Here is a 17,582-nt window from a genome sequence, read left to right as displayed (position 1 = left end):
TTCACAAAAAAAAAATACTTCAGGTTCAATTTTTTTTATTTTACCAAGGGTAACAGGAGAAATTGGACTGCAAAAGTTATTGTGCAATTTGTCCTGAGTACGCTGATACCTGATATGTGGGGGGAGGGACCACTGTTTCGGCGCATGGCAGAGCTCAGAAGGGAAGTAGCGCCGTTTGACTTTTTCAATGCAAAATTGGCTGGAATTCAGATCGGACGCCATGTCGCGTTTGGAGAGCCCCTGATGTACCTAAACAGTGGAAACCCCCCACAAGTGACCCCATTTTGGAAACTAGACCCCCCAAGGAACTTATCTAGATATGTGGTGACAACTTTGAACCCACAAGGGCTTCACAGAAGTTTATAACGTAGGCTTCACAGAAGTTTATAATGTACAGCGGTACAATTAAAAAATCATATTTTTTCCACAAAAATGATCTTTTCACCCCCAATTTTTATTTTCCCAAGGGTAACAGGACCCTAAAAGTTATTATGCAATTTGTCCTGAGTACGCTGATACTCCACATGTGGGGGTAAACCACTATTTGGGCGCACGGCAGAGCTCGGAAGGGAAGCAGCGCCATTTGACGTTTTTGGCTGGAATTGAGATCAGACACCATGTCGCGATTGGAAACCCCCTGATGTACCTAAACAGTGGAAACCCCCCACAAATGACACCATTTTGGAAACTAGACCCCCTAAGGAACTTATCTAGATGTGTGGTGAGCACTTTGAACCCCCAAGGGCTTCACAGAAGTTAATAATGCACGGGCATGAAAATAAAAAAAATCGTATTTTTTCCACAAACATGATCAATTAGTCCCCAATTTTTTTATTTTCCCAAGGGTAACAGTAGAAATTGGACCCCAAAAGTTATTGTCCAATTTGTCCTGAGTACGCTGATATCTCATATGTGGGAGAAAACTACTGTATGGGCACGTGTCGGGGCTCGGAAGGGAAGTAGTGACGTTTTGGAATGCAGACTTTGATGGAATGGTCTGCGGGTGTCATGTGCCTTTGGAGAGCCCCTGATGTACCTAAACTATTGAAACTCCCCACAAGTGACCCCATTTTGGAAACTAGACCCCCCACGGAACTTATCTAGATGTGTGGTGAGCACTTTGAACCCCCAAGTGATTCACAGAAGTTTATAACGCCCAGGCGTGAAAATAAAATCATTTTTTTCCCCAAAAATGATATTTTTGCCCCCAATTTTTTATTTTCCTAAGGGTAAAAGGAGAAATTGGACCCCAAAAGTTGTTTTGCAATTTGTTCTGAGTAGGCTGATACCCTATATGTGGGGGTAAAACACTGTTTGGGCGCATGGCAGAGCTTGGAAGGGAAGGAGCACCATTTAACTTTTTCAACGCAGAATTGGCTGAAATTGAGATCCGACACCGTGTTGCATTTGGAGAGCACCTGATGTGCCCAAACAGTGGAAACCCCCAATTCTAACTCCAAGCCTAACACCAACACACCCCTAACCCTAATCTCAGCCCTAACCCTAGCCCTAACCCTAACCCTAGCCCTAATGGGAAAATGGAAATAAATACATTTTTTTTATTTTATTATTTTTCCCTAACTAAGGGGGTGATAACGGGGGGGTTTGATTTACTATTTATAGCGGGTTTTTATGTTTGGCAGCTGTCACACGCTAAAAGACGCTTTTTATTGTAAAAATAGTTTTTGCATCACCACATATTGAGAGCTATAATTTTTCCATATTTTGACCCACCGAGTCATATGAGGTCTTATTTTTTGCGGGACGAGTTGACGTTTTTATTGGTATCATTTTCGGGCACATGACATTTTTTGATCGCTTTTTATTCCAATTTTTGGGACGCAGAATGAACAAAAAACAGCGTTTCATGAATTTCTTTTGGGGGGTGCGTTTACACCGTTCCGCGTGCGGTAAAATTGATAAGGCGGTTTTATTCTCTGGGTCAGTACGGTTACAGCGATACCCCATGTATGTCTTTTTTTATGTTTTGGCGCTTTTATGCAATGAAAACTATTTTATATAAAAAATTATTATTGCATCGCTTTATTCTGCGAGCTATAACTTTTTTATTTTTTCTCTGATGATGCTGTATGGTGGCTCGTTTTTTGCGGGACCAGATGACGTTTTCAGCGGTACCATGGATATTTATATGCGTCTTTTTGATCGCGAGTTATTACACTTTTTGTTTGGCAGTATGATAATAAGTCATTATTTTTTGCTTCGTTTTTTATTTTTATTTTTTAAGGGGTTCGCTAAAGGGGTTAACTAATAGGACATTTTTATAGGGCAGGTTGTTACGGACGCGGCGTTACCAAATATGTGTACTTTTATTGTTTTTTTCTTTCCAAAAAATGAATTTATTGGGGCATATTTATTTTTTTTCTAATTTATTTAGCGATTTTTTTAAAAATTATTTACACTTTTTTTTTTTTTAACTTTATTAGGTTGTCCCAGGAGGGACATCACTGTCCTGTGACAGATCGCTGATTTGTCACATCACAGATCACTGTGACAGATCAGCAATCTGTCACCGGCATAGACGCAGACTTCCTCATGCCTGCGCTTTGCAGGCACTGAGGAAGTCAGCTCCCTACAGGCCCCCGAAGGTCCCCGTCGCCATCTTGGATCCGGGGACCTGTAGGGAAAGAGACCCCCGCAGCAGCGCTGCACATTGCGCTGCCTTGGGGGGCTCAGGGAAGCACGGAGGGAGCCCCCTCCCTGCCGATGCTTCCCTTTAACCCCCGGTACACCGCGATCGTGTTTGATCGCGGTGTGCAAGGGGTTAACGTGTCGGGGTGGTCCGTGACCGCCCCTGACACATTGTGCCGGGTGTCAGCTGTGATAATTAGCTGACACCCGGCTGCGATCAGCGGCGTTCACCACGTGGGCGCCGCTGATCGCTGTGACGTACTATCCCGTCCCTGGGAATTAAGTCCCAGGGCACATGAACGGGATAGTACCTCTGATGGCAGAAAGGGGTTAATATCCCCTACCTGGTAAATATAGTCCCCTCATCTCCATCCTGATACACATGGCCCTTCATCCCTATTTTTCACGTTTGTTGTACTGTGTTTCTCTGTGTTTCAGTCTCTTGGTAGTGTGAACACTGTCTTACCGACTTGTTTCTCTGTATGTGCAAGGCCCATGCGTCTATTCAAATAGTTTTTTGCTTTTGCAAGTTTTTGGGAGGCCTCCACCCCTCTCTTGTGGGCCATGCACATATAAAGCCGTCTCACACAGCATGTCCACATCAGACATTACCTTTCAGAATCCTGCTCATATAGGTACTGTTCACATAGTCAGATTTTAAATACATTGGTTAGGACTGCTCTGATGGATACACCTTGGCGTTTGGTGGAGCGGCTTAGTATACATGTTTTGCAAAAAACGTATCAACTAAATACCCTGTTTTGTTATCATCTTTTTACTAGCACTTGCTGTTTATTGTTAGATATTTTTTTACAGCAGAGTATTTTTTCATGTTGTTGTACTGTGTTTCTCTGTGTTTCACCCACCCACCAGAACCTCGTCTATTAACTTTAGTTTCATCAAGCCAAATTGCCCATTTCCAATCTTCCACTGTCCAGTTTTCATACTTTTTTGCAAACTCCAGGCTACACGTCTCATGACAATATTAAAGCTGAGACTTCTTCACCTTTTTTCGGGCCACCATTCCAGACTTGTGTAACGTGCATTGCACGATGCTTCCATGGACCTCTTTGATCTGACTATTATGAAGCACTGACCTGATGACACAGTGACCACCACTGGCTTCTGCTAGAAGAATGATTAGTAAATTGAATAATGAGTTTGGTTAATAGTTGACAGGCTTAATATCCAGGTGGGCTATACAGACAGTCCAATACACACAAGTGGAGTAGATACAATGTAATCTACAAATATATTTGACAACTCTTTCTCCTCTCCGGTGTGGACAGAATATCAGGATGTAAACAAAGCCAAGAAATGTAGTGTACCATGTATGCAGAATATAGTATCAGCTAAATGGACTTCAGTGAAATTCCACCAGATGAGCAATGGGGGGAGCCCAGACCATCAGCTCATTATAATTGCTGATAAACAGGTGGAGACGTGACATATATGTGTCCTCGTGGTACGGTAAATTATGATCATACACGTACTTGGACACCAAAGGCTTTACCTGTAAAAACAAGAATATAACAATAAGGGAGGGGGGAATTATTTTAGGGTTTTGCAGTATTTTGACATAACAAAAATTGCTTATTTTTGCATGTTATTTTTGTGCCTACATTTACTAGATTTTACTATCTTATGCTGATGCTGCTGTTACAACTTTTAAAAAAATGAATGTAATCTGGGCATGGTTAGCTATAGAACCAAGGCAAAAGCCAGAATTATGAATTACGACATTTTAAAAAGTTGCAAGCTCACTCCAGTAGGGAGTGGAAAATCAGTAGTAGACAAAAGTGTTGTATCTAAAGATGCCGCAAATTTATCAAACATAATGTAACAGATTTAGCAGAAATATTGGGAATGCAGCCACAGGAAAAACTGACTTAAAAAATTTCTTACATAATGAATTTCCCTCTAAGAGTATGACATTATATAGGTGTTATTTATCTGCAACGTATCGCATACACAAGAAAATAAAAACAAGCAGATAAGATTTTTACATCTATGGCTTGGATCACATTTGTACTAGTGTTGCCATTTCCTGTTCTATTATAGGAGCAAAAAACGTGGTGCCCGATCAGTCAAATGATGGACAGCAATGATGCCAGGTGGACCTCACTAACTATCAGAGCATCTAACACAGATGTGAATCTAAACTTAAGCAGTTCATCTTGACTGGTGTTCTTACTAATCCATTCACTACCAAAGATGCATGGTTCATACACTACATTTAAATTATGTTTTGAATTCTACAATTGGCACCTGTATCTATGGAACAACTTCCATTTGTTAGGAACGGCAGAACGCACTAAATAATAAATAATAGTAAGTGCGTTCGCCGCCCGGGGTTCACCGTGCAAAGGTGTTACGCTGCTGCTACGTAATGGCAGACACTCATTATGGTGGTATAACACATGCGGGTTGAACGTCACCCGGTGTGCACTAGGCGGACTCTGCCACTTCACAGAGGCACCGAAGAGGTAAACACCAATGTCGAGCCTGTTGAACTCACAGGTCTCAGCGGAATGCACGCATGGTATATGGTCACAGGACTCGGGCCCAAGACACAGGGTCAGCGTCCTTCTAGACCTACCGTGCGTGCGGCGTCGCAACCGCGGACACCAATAAGTACTGCTGACTGCAGCGCGGCGACAGACACTGCCGCTGTACGACAATGCCCGGTAGCAGGCACACTGTCGGACGCTAGTACCGTGGATGATATGCACTGTGGCCTGTAGCTTGACACTGACTGGCGCTGACTCTATCACTAGTTCCCTATCTAAACACACAATATCAGAGGGAGGGGAATCTTAATGAGTCATTTGCAAGTCCATGCATCCGTCATCATTCACACAGGTAGCAAGTAGTCTATACTAGCGCATGGCCAAGCGGCCATGCAAACCTTTTATAGCCGGGACCTTCCGGAAGCTTCCAAATCCCTGAGATGGACCAATCAGATCTGGAGAAGGACCTGTGCATGTGACTCCCGTGAGATCGTCTCGTGAGCATGCTCAGTGGAGCGATGGACGAAAGCCTCTGGAGTGGCTTGCTACTGAGCAACCTGCGTTGCTATTGCTGGCACAAAGGTGGCAGCAACAGCCAGACCCACAGAGCTGGTCTGAGCAGAGTGTCGGGAACGACGGGGCTGCTGAGCAGGCTCCTCTGCGGTCGATGGAGAATGGGAGACCGCTGAATGCAAAGCTCTGGATTCCCGCTGTGCAGCTGCAGGAACCCGACACCTAACATTACCCCCCCTAGGGCCCCCTCCCCTCTGAGCCTCGCTACGCCCAAATGCCTCGATAAGGAGTGGGGTGTGGATGTTCTCCACTGGTTCCCAGGTCCGGGCCTCTGGACCATGACACTTCCAATCCACCATATAAAACTTTTTGCCACGCACCACCCTACATCCCACAATGGCGTTGACCTCGAACTCGTCCGAAGACAAGTCTGATGTCCCGGCAGATGACTCGGAAAACCGGAACATTTGAACAGGTTTGAGAAGGGCCACGTGGAAGGCGTCAGAGATGGCCAAGTGTGGTGGAAGAGCCAGACGATAGACCACCGAGCTGATCCGCTCAAGGATTTTGAAGGGACCAATGTATCACGGCGCGAACTTGGAGGACTCGGCTCGCAGCCTGATATTTCGGACAGAGAGCCACACCAAGTCGCCAGGGGCAAAAGTTGGAGCGAGGCGCCGATGTGTGTCGGCGGACGCCCTCATTTTCTCAGAGGCTCGAATGGCATCCTGGGTGCGATCCCAAATGTCGCGAGCCTCCCCTGCCCAGTCTGCCATCCTGGAATCAGTGGAAGACACTGGCATCGGGACGGGGACACGCGGATGCTGGCTGTAATTAAGAAGGAACGGCGTCTGACCAGTGGAGTCAGCCACTCCATTATTCAGTGCAATTTCGGCCCACGGTAGTAAGGATGCCCAGTCATCCTGCCTGGCCAAGACAAAATGTCGCAGGTACGTGACCAGAGGTTGGTTGGCTCTCTCAACCAACCCGTTCGTCTCGGGATGATAGACGGAGGACAAGTTTAGCTCGATACTGAGTAGATTCCAGAGCTCCCTCCAAAACCGAGATGCAAATTGGGGACCTCAATCACTAACTATGTTGTCCGGCATACCGTGTAAACGAAATACGTGCTTTATGAATAGTGCGACGAGACCACGAGTGGAAGGCAGCCGCATGAGTGGCACCAGATGCACCATTTTAGAAAAATGATCGATGACCACCCAGATGACCTTGCTGCCACCGGATTTGGGCAGGCCGACCACAAAATCCCTGCCAACCATCTCCCAGGGTCTGTCTGCCACCGGCAGGGGATACAGTAACCCAGTCGGCCTCTGCCTAGAGGACCTGTTCTGAGCACAAGAGACGCATGCCTGAATGTATTCTTTCGTGTCCCGAGCCATGTGCGGCCACCAATAAGACCTTGCCAAGAGTTCTGTGGTCCGCTTATTGCCAAAGTGACCACCCACCCTGGACGCGTGTGCCCACGCGAGAACCTCTGGCTGCAGGCAAGGAGGGACAAAGGTCTTGCCCGGCGGTACTGACTCGAGAGCGACCGGGGCCACGGTCCTCAGACTCTCAGTGGGAATGATTAACCAAGGCTCAGCCTCCTCCTCCGCCGAGACCACCGAGCGAGAGCCCGGACGTTCTTCTCACCGGACAGATAGTGCAAGGTGAAGCGGAAGCGAGAGAAGAAGAGCGACCACCTAGCTTGACGAGAATTCAAGCGCTGGACTGTTTGTAAATAGACCAGGTTTTTATGGTCAGTGTACACCTGAAAGGGGAATCGGGCTCCCTCCAGGAGATGTCTCCACTCGGAAAAGGCCAACTTCATTGATAGCAACTCCATGTCCCCGATGGAGTAGTTCCTCTCCGCCGGTGAGAAGGTCTTTGAAAAGAAGAAGCAGGGATGCTTCCAACCTTGAGCATCCTTCTGGAAAAGGACTGCTCCTGCTCTGACAGATGATGCATCCACCTCTAGGATAAAGGGTTTATCCACATCGGGACAGTGGAGGATAGGAGCGCCAGCAAAATGGGTTTTAAGAGATGAGAAGGCCACGGAGACCTGTTCTGACCAAACCTTGGGATTGGCTCCTTTTTTGGTGAGGGCGACCAAAGGAGCTACCAGTGTGGAGAAGTGGGGGATGAACTGACGGTAATAATTAACGGACCCCAAAAAGCGCTGCACCGCCTTAACAGAATGGGGCTCCTGCCAGTCCATTACCGCCTGCAGTTTGGCAGGATCCATAGCCAACCCCTGGGCCGAGATGATATAGCCCAGGAACGGCAAGGACTCCTGCTCAAATTAGCACTTCTCCAACTTGGCGAAGAGAGAATTCGCCCGCAAACGGTCGAAGACCTTGCAGACGTCTCTACGGTGAGAGGCCAAATCTGGAGAAAAGAAGAGGATGTCATCCAGATATACTCTCCACCTCGGTGGTGGTCTATCGCGAAAGCCATCGTTTACGAAGTCTTGGAAGACAGCAGGTGCATTACAGAGACCAAAGGGCATGACCAGATACTCGTAGTGGCCATCCCTGGTATTAAAGGCTGTCTTCCACTCGTCTCCTTCGCATATGCGGATCAGGTTGTAAGCCCCCCGTAGATTATTATTATTATTATTATTTATTGTTATAGCGCCATTTATTCCATGGCGCTTTACATGTGAGGGGGGTATACATAAAAACAAGTACAATAATCTTAAACAATACAAGTCATAACTGGTACAGGAGGAGAGAGGACCCTGCCCGCGAGGGCTCACAATCTTCAAGGGATGGGTGATAATACAGTAGGCGAGGGTAGAGCTGGTCGTGCAGCGGTTTGGTCGATCGGTGGTTACTGCAGGTTATAGGCTTGTCGGAAGAGGTGGGTCTTCAGGCTCTTTTTGAAGGTTTCGATGGTAGGTGAGAGTCTGATATGTTGTGGTAGAGAGTTCCAGAGTAGGGGTGATGCGTGAGAGAAATCTTGTATGCGATTGTGGGAAGAGGAGATAAGAGGGGAGTAGAGAAGGAGATCTTGTGAGGATCGGAGGTTGCGTGCAGGAAAGTACCGGGAGACGAGGTCACAGATGTATGGAGGAGACAAGTTGTGGATGGCTTTGTATGTCATGGTTAGGGTTTTGTAATGGAGTCTCTGGGCAATTGGGAGCCAGTGAAGGGATTGACAGAGGGGAGAAGCTGGGGAATAGCGGGGGGACAGGTGGATTAGTCGGGCAGCAGAGTTTAGAATAGATTGGAGGGGTGCGAGAGTGTTTGAGGGGAGGCCGCAGAGCATGAGGTTGCAGTAGTCAAGGCGAGAGATGATGAGGGCATGGACTAGGGTTTTTGCAGATTCTTGGGTGAGGAATGAACGGATGCGTGAAATATTTTTGAGTTGAATAGATCTAACTTATTGAAGTTTTGAGTTGAGTAGATCTAACTTATTGAAGATCTGGGCCCCTCGCAACCTGTCAAACAACTCAGAGATCAAAGGAAGAGGGTACTTGTTTTTCATTGTAATAGCATTGAGACCTCTGTAGTCAATGCAGGGATGCAGCTCTCCACTCTTCTTCTGTACGACGAAGAAGCCTGCCCCTGCTGGCGACACTGACTTCCTAATAAACCCTCTTGCTAGGTACTCCTGGATATATTGTGCCATCGCCTCCGTCTCTGGGAGAGATAGAGGATACACGCGGCCTCTAGGTTCCACGCCTGGCAAAAGGTCTATCCGGACAGTCGTAGGGGCGATGCGGCGGAAGCGTCTATGCTGATTTTTTAGAAAAGACGTCCGCGTACTGCTGGTAGTGTCTGGGAAGCGCGGAGAGATCCGCGGGCACTTCTGTGGAGGCTACTTGAACGCTGCCCCTCATGCACCTTCCCTCACAGTCCTTGCTCCAACCCAGAATACTCCCTGAGGACCACTCTATATGAGGGAAATGGCAACGGAGCCAGGGGACTCCGAGAAGCACCTGGTCGATGCCCTCTGGCATAATGAACAGGGACAACGTCTCGTGGTGAGATGGTGGGATTGAGAGCCCAAGAGGTGCTGTCTGGTGGGTGATCTGGGATGGTAAGGCCGTACCGTTGACCACCCTGACGGTCACGGTGTGAGGAAGTAGCACCACCGGAATTGCGTGCTTTTGGGCAAAGGCCGAGGACATAAAGTTTCCTTCTGCCCCGGAGTCCACCGTGACCTCTACCTCCCAGGTGGAAGCACCGCTATCTAATGTCCCTCGGAATACCGGTTTGGGGGAAAAAGTTTCCATATCAGATAGACCCCCACCAACCACCACTGGACATGATCGTTTTTTCGACCGCTGCAGACACCTGTTAGCTGGGTGACCAGACTGTCGACACTGGTAACAGTGTGCGGAGCTTCGTACCGGGTGTGGCTTGGGACCGGTGCGAGACACCTCCATGGGTTCTGGAGGTATCATTTCCAGATCGGGGGGTTCAAGAGGTTTAGCGAAGGTGGGAGCCAACCTAACTTTCTGTCTGGATTGAGCACGTTCCAGCCCGCTCTCTGTGAAACGAAGATCAATGTGGGTGGAAATAGCAATCAGCTCCTCCAGACTTACGGGGACCTCCCTGGTAGCTAGAGCATCCTAGACATGCTCCGCCAAACCTCTCCAGAACACAGGGACGAGTGTCTTATCAGGCCACTCAAGCTCGGAAGCCAGTGTCCGGAAACGGACGGCATAATGGCTGACCGAGCGGGACTCCTGTGTTAATGCTAGTAACTGGAGAGAGGTGTCGTGACTGACCCGTGGTCCCAAAAAGATCTGCTTTAGGGACTTTAGAAACTGAGCAGCGCTCAGAACCACGGGGTCACCACGCTCCCACAGTGGCGTGGCCCATTCCAACACCCTGCACGACAGGAGGGAAACGATAAACCCCACCTTAGCCCGCTCTGTAGGGAATCGCGTGGCCAGTAACTCAAGCTGGATAGAGCACTGGCTCACGAAACCCCTACAGGTGGCGCTGTCACGAGAAAATTTATCAGGCAGCGGGAGACAGGATAATGTAGGCGTGGACGGGGACACACGAGAGACAGCCTCTGCGACTGCCTGGGCAGCAGCCACAGTGACCTTCGCAGCTGAGGTGGAACCCTCGAGAGCCGGCAACCTGCCCTCCAGCTGCTGAACGTACTGCAGTAGCTGCTGCTGGTCCGCCATTACTAGCCAGACCCTGGTGCTAGTATAATGTTAGGGACGGCGGAACGCACTAAATAATAAATAATAGTGCGTTTGCCACCCGGGGTCCACCGTGCAGAGGTGTTACGCTGCTGCTACATAATGGCAGACACTCGATATAGCAGTATAACACACGCGGGTTGAACGTCACCCGGTGTGCACTGGGCAGACTCTGTTACTTCACAGAGGCGCCGAAGCGTTAAACACAAATGCCGAGCCTGTTGAACTCACAGGTCTCAGCAGAATGCACGCACGGTATATGGTCACAGGACACGGGCCCAAGACACAGGGTCAGCGTCCTTCTAGACCTACCGTGCGTGCGGCGTTGCAACCGCGGATGCCAATAAGTACTGCTGACTGCAGCGTGGCGACATACACTGTCGCTGTACGACAATGCCCGGTAGCAGGCACACTGTCGGACGCTAGTACCGTGGATGATATGAACTGTGGCCTGCAGCTTGCCACTGACTGGCGCTGACTCTATCACTAGTTCCCTATCCACACACGTAATATTAGAGGGAGGGGAATCTTAATGAGTCATTTGCAAGTCCATGCATCCGTCATCATTCACACAGGTAGCGACTAGAGTCTATACTAGCGCATGGCCGAGCGGCCATGCAAACCTTTTATAGCCGGGACCTTCTGGAAGCTTCCAGATCCCTGAGATGGACCAATCAGATCTGGAGAAAGACCTGTACATGTGACTCCCGATCTCCAACGGGAGATCGTCTCGTGAGCATGCTCAGTGGAGCGACGGAAGAACTTAGCCTCTGGAGTGGCTTGCTGCTGAGCAACCTGCGTTACTATTGCTGGCCCAGAGGTGGCAGCAACAGCCAGACCCACAGAGCTGGTCTGAGCAGAGCGTCGGGAACAACGGGGCTGCTGAGCAGGCTCCTCTGCAGTTGATGGAGAATGGGAGACCGCTGAATGCAAGGCTCTGGATTCCCGCTGTGCAGCTGCAGTAACCCGACGCCTAACACTATTACTATAGCCCTATGTCTGGTTAGAGCTTAACACAGTGATAATTACAGTGCATCTCCCAGAAAGTAATAAACTCCAAGCACTGAATAGACCAGAATTGGTTACCATCAGTCAGAATTTGGCCCAGAAGCTGATATCCAGCATGTCAGGGTAGAGGACAGACGTTTGGAGAAATAAAGGTCAACAAACAGAGTAAATATTGAGTCTCTGTATAAACTTGATGTATTTCACAGTAAAAGTTTAGAAAATTATAAAATGCTTATAATTGTTCTTCAGTAACCATAGCAATATCTGCCTAAAACTTTTAAAATACTGAAGCAGAAAACTTTGTGAAAACCAAAATCTGTGTCAGCCTCAAAACTTTTGGGCACGATTGCACTTTCTCTCTGTACAGTGACATACTGTAAATTGTGTTTTAGGGCCCACATAGAATTGTTACTCACCTTAAGGCACATATGATCTGACAGATGTGGGAAAAGATGATGTTCCACATGACAACTGACAATTGAGTGTCCAAATGTCCAGTCCAGGACTTTGTTTCGGGACAGGTTTAGCACTGCATTAGTCATGAGCTGGAGGCGACGTGGGCGGTTTGATGGGGAAAACATTGGAAGACCAATATGCTGTAAGAGAAATGTAGATTAAAAAACAAACAAATATTTGGTTTTTGTATTTCCATCCATAAATTTATACATAGAATAAATAGTTTCAGAATGATCAGTTTCTTTATTGCACGGTGACTAATGTCAAGTATCGGCACAAACACAAACCAGAAGTGGAGCTGCTGGGATCCATTACTGATGCTGATTTTGGTACACTGATTGTAAGTCTTTGGTTTTACGATATGGGTAAGTTGTATGTCTTTCTATTTTGCAGACATCTAAAGGTGTTTTTTTTCAAACTGAAAACCCTTTAAGTTTCTTAAAAACACTTCCCTCCTAAACTTTATTGAAACCTATCTATAAATATAAAGGGTTCTCGTCTTTCCTGCGTGTTATACAAATTAGGTTCTTATGCCTCTCACAATACACTTTTAGTCTCTTCTTTGGTTAGGTGATGACTTAATGTACAGCTGGCTTCAAGACAATTAAAGCACGCCCTTCATCTCTGCCTTACAAATACAGCCATGTGCAAAGAGATTATATTTCAACCATTCCCTTATATAAATTGTGTATGATCTCCTCCTATAAATAACTAATAGCACCACAAGAGGACACGGAAACAATCCAGAACTGCTCTTTCCTTACACTCCTTAATGTGTGTATGAGGAAAAACCTTCAGGAATATGATAAGAGTATTGCATAAATAGCAACTCTGCGATAATATGGAGAATAGCATGGAATATTGTTGGAAACCCAATATTCCCTACTGTTGCCCCGCAAATCTACCACCTTTTGTTTACAGTAACACTTTAGGATAGGTTCACGTTAATATAGTGTTTTCCGTTGAAGACTACATTGGGATTTCTGTCGGAATCCCTAAAAGACTGTATTCCAATAGGAACAACCAGCTCGCCCCTCTATATGACTGAGATCCTCGGCACCGGGGAAGCCAGTCCTGCTAGACATAGCGCTGTAGATCCAGTAGATAAAGCTCCTCCAGATGAAAATCCAGGTTAAAAAATAGAACTTTATTCCAGTGTCATTAAAAAATGAATGACATGTTCCGTTTCATCCAGCAATGTAGTATAAATTTCCCACGCATTTCTGACTGTAAACCAGACCTTAATCATGGATCAACTGACTAAGGACTGGTTTACAGTCAGAAACACATTGGAAATTTATACTACATTGCTGGATGAAATGGAACATGTCATTCATTTTTTAATCACACTGGAATAGAGTTCTTACTTTTACACCGATTTTTGGCTGGAGGAGTTAAGTCTATTGGATCTATATTCTGACAGGAACCCCAAAGGAGTCATTTATTTGAGTGAAGCCAATTGAGTCAATATGAACACTAAGTGACCTCTGTCCTGGCAGCATTCGTCTTTTCTAGACATGCGCAAAAATGTGGCAAACCACTGTCTGTCGACTTTACAGTTGCAAACTGCATGAGTTTGCGTTAACGATGAGGTGGTATCTGGGATCCTGTGAGCTGAATATTCCTCATCTAGACTTAAAGAGAACCGTTCACTGGATTTTTTACATTTAAACTGAGCACCTCCTCCAATTGCCGCAGTTTTACTGATTCTGGAACAGTCTTTTTATTCCATGGCCTTTCATTTCAAAGTTATACCTACCCGTAAAAATGATCCAATTGTTTCCTTCAACCACCTGGGCATATAACACAGATCATCTTTTTTTCCCCTCTATGACAGTTCTGTGTTATACCCCCAGTTGGTTAAAGAGAAAATTTGCGTCTTTACAGCTGGGGGACATAACTTTTCAATGGAGGGGCACAGAAAAAAAAAAACTGCTCCAAAATCAGTGAAACAGCAGCATTTAGAGGAGTTACTACATTTAAATAAAAAAAAAAATCCAGTGACGGGTCCTCTTTAAGGCAGCCATCACTGGTGTCTTTTCATGAGACATATATTATGTTGATGTTCCATACATGCTGAATATTACCTGAAATATATTGACATGTATAAATGGTATGGCTAACAGAGCCCTGGAGAGGAACATGCACCCAAACGCTGATGAATAACTCAAGCCTGAGACATGGATTAGCAATTGAAAGTGACTCCACAGACCAAAGACAATCCAGAAGAGACTGCGCAGTGCTGGGACTAATGGCATCTGAGTTACATATTCTGCCAATGAAAAAAAAAAAGAAAGAAGTTTTCATATTTATTAATTTACAACTGACCAGGGGACATCAGTTTTATGCAGAAGAAAGGACAGTTTATGAATCCAGGAAAGGGTTTTTATTCTTTACCATATGAGTATTCAGAATTTGATTTGGTCTCTGACATAAGAGATATTAATAGCAGATACAAAAGCAACATTCAAACTAATGTTTAGACATCTATCTCCATTTTCAATAAAAATATCTCAGTAGCAAAAATGCTGTAGTGTTGTCCAAGTCCTGCATAAAATTTGACGGGGACTGTAACATACGGAATCTTCACAGTCTGTAATGTGCATTCACTGTTAGAATTTGCTGTTTTTACATTCCCTGACTGCTTAAATGCACTTTAAAGTGTATTCTCAAATTTGAAAATTATATTTTATCCATGGGATAACGAATAACCTTCTGATTGCCATGGCCCACAGCTATCCCAAGAACTGGGACCCTGGCTGAATGGAGTGGTGGTCTACCATGCGCACTGCAGCTCCATTTATTCTGATGGGAGTGCGGAAGACCAGCCGAGCACAACACTTGGCAAGCTTCAGAAGTCCCAATAAAAGTAAACGGTGCCGTAGTACGCATTATTAACCACCGCTCTTGGTTCAGACCCCAAGCAATAGGAAAGTTATCACCTATCCAATCAATAGAGGATAACTTTCAAATTTGAGATAACCCTTTTAAATGGTCTCTTTGGAGAGAAGAGGAAGAGAAATTGGTTGGCATACAGGTGGAGAATATTTGAATTAGGATAAAAATGAAGGTGATGTATTTTGGGTGGTGCTACTACTTCACTAGTTTATTACATGTAGAATCTATTACGTCTCTATGTATATTGCATAATTTGCATATTCATTACCTAAGTCTAACAAATGAGTCAACTGCACAGAGAAATGTTCAAAGTATGCAAACAGCATATCATGATGACTACTAGCATTTACATGACTGCCCACATTTATAAAAGTCTTCAGTATTCTATTAACTAGAATGCATTGACTACTTAGTGACCAATTTATTGTGACCATAATGCTGATATAAATTCAGACCATGGTACAATGAGAATAATCAGCTTTGTAATATATCTTATTTGAGAAATGTGCTTCTTTCTCCTGGACTGATCATTCAGTCACAATGAATGGCTAAAATCTGTATTCAGTAAAGTTACCATTACTGATATAGGAAATGACAGTTGGTGCTTTTAAAATTGTATGAAGATGAGGGAGGAGCTCTAGGCAGACACAGACATCCTGCTGCGAGTTCTCCTGAAATGCCAGTTACAGTTCTTTTTAAGTAATATGAAAGTCTGTATTCAGTGAAGACAGATTTAAACTGTGAATTGAGGATTTTGAGAATGAATAATCAGTTCAGGAGGAAAGATAAACAGATTTCTCGAAGATATATTACAAAGTTTCCTCTTTTCATGTGTACCATTGATTTATGAAAAAATAAATAAAATGACCGTTACTCTTTAAAGGGAACCTGTCACCACTTTTTTGGGCTACCAGGTAAAAATATCATTCAATTCAGTGTCACCTATGCATTACACAAGTACTTTTGATACCCTTTGACTTCCACGTATGATCCATAAATACCGTTTTTATTCCTCCCGCGCTGTGGTCGGTCCTGTCTGATGGGCGTGGCTTATTGTCTGTCTCTCCCCCCCCAGCTTGCTCTACGCATTCCTTTCGGGGAATTTTTACGCTCGCGTAGAGTTTTGGCGTGAGCGCAGTCAAATGGCCTCTCGCGCGTGCGCAGTATGTTTTGCCCAACTGTGGGCAAAGCAGAAAAACAGTATTGCACGTGCGTGCGCCGCCCTACGCAATTGCTTTCTATGTACCAGGCCATAGAAAGCATTCGTGTATGCCATTTGAATGCGCACTCGCCAAAACTCTACGCGAACGCAGAAATTCCACGAAAGGAATGCGTGGAGCAAGCTGGGGGGGGAGACGGACAATAAGCCACACCCATCTGACAGGACCGACCATATTAACATACAGCGCGGGAGGAATAAAAACGGTATTTATGGATCATACTTGGGGAGTCAAGGGGTATCAAAAGTACTTGTGTAATGCATAGGTGACACCAAGTTGAATGATAGCTTTACCTGGTAGCCCAAAAAAGTGGTGACAGGTTCCCTTTAAGGTGCTCTTACACATTACAAATCTGTCAAATAAGGGGAAACAATGGTAAATTAAAAATTTTTACCCTATAACTGTGCAGAATGGGCAACCTCTTTTTGTTAATCTGGAGAACTGTGCTTGGGATCAGACCAATCAGCTGCTGACCCCTATTTCTTTCCCCTCGCACAGCATAACTCTGACATACAGACAGCGGAATACTATACCATCATCTCCACCCTCATCTCACCTTCTCCTATTTTACTCAACCAGTTTTGTAATGACTGAAGCTGATTTTGAACATTTACACTGGGCCTAAAAGTAGAAAAAGGGGATCGACAGGGTGCTGAATGAAAATGTCACATTCCTAACATATGTTACAAAATGTTATAAATTCACACCTATTTCTCATTATGAAAAACAGAAAATTCTAATCAGATTATGACTTACTGTCAATCATATTGTATGCATAACAGATATACCAGGTAGATAGGTACTTACTAAATCCAACAAGTACTGTGATGAAAGGTAGTGCAAGTGGTGCCACAAACATGTAAATGCCACAGCTAAGATATGGAACTTTCCAGGTGCTGGAATCTCCCAGACCAATAATGTTAGTGTATCCATGATGTAGCTTGACATGTCCTTCATCTCCACATTGAACTGGTATACATGAACACACCTTAAAATACAGTTAAGTGTAAGTAACAATGTAATACTAGAGGGGCACTTAAAGGGAATCTGTCACCAGATTTTTGCTACCTCATCTGAGAGCAGCATAATGTAGAAAAAGAGACCCTGATTCCAGCGATGTATCAATTACAGGGTGCAGCAGTTGTGATACAATCAGAGTTT

The 17,582-nt window shown here is 45.4% G+C and overlaps 1 protein-coding gene across 1 annotated transcript in view; it reads right to left on the bottom strand.

The window, feature by feature from the left end:
* Window positions 1–18: 18 nt before the first annotated feature.
* The window catches only part of FADS6 (fatty acid desaturase 6), a 30,499-nt gene continuing 12,935 nt past the window's right edge, over window positions 19–17,582 (bottom strand). The window contains exons 4-7 of the mRNA XM_073587985.1: window positions 17,229–17,409; window positions 14,391–14,575; window positions 12,264–12,443; window positions 19–4,162 (exon numbers count right to left, since the gene is read on the bottom strand). Coding sequence (XP_073444086.1) covers window positions 4,013–4,162; window positions 12,264–12,443; window positions 14,391–14,575; window positions 17,229–17,409 — 696 coding nt within the window. The 3' untranslated portion in view covers window positions 19–4,012. The remainder of the gene's footprint in view (window positions 4,163–12,263; window positions 12,444–14,390; window positions 14,576–17,228; window positions 17,410–17,582) is intronic.

Source organism: Dendrobates tinctorius, unplaced genomic scaffold (assembly GCF_039654945.1).
Source record: "Dendrobates tinctorius isolate UK_male_01 unplaced genomic scaffold, ASM3965494v1 ptg000103l, whole genome shotgun sequence".
NCBI classification, from domain to species: Eukaryota; Metazoa; Chordata; class Amphibia; order Anura; family Dendrobatidae; genus Dendrobates; species Dendrobates tinctorius.
This window is presented reverse-complemented; position numbering and strand designations above follow the sequence as displayed.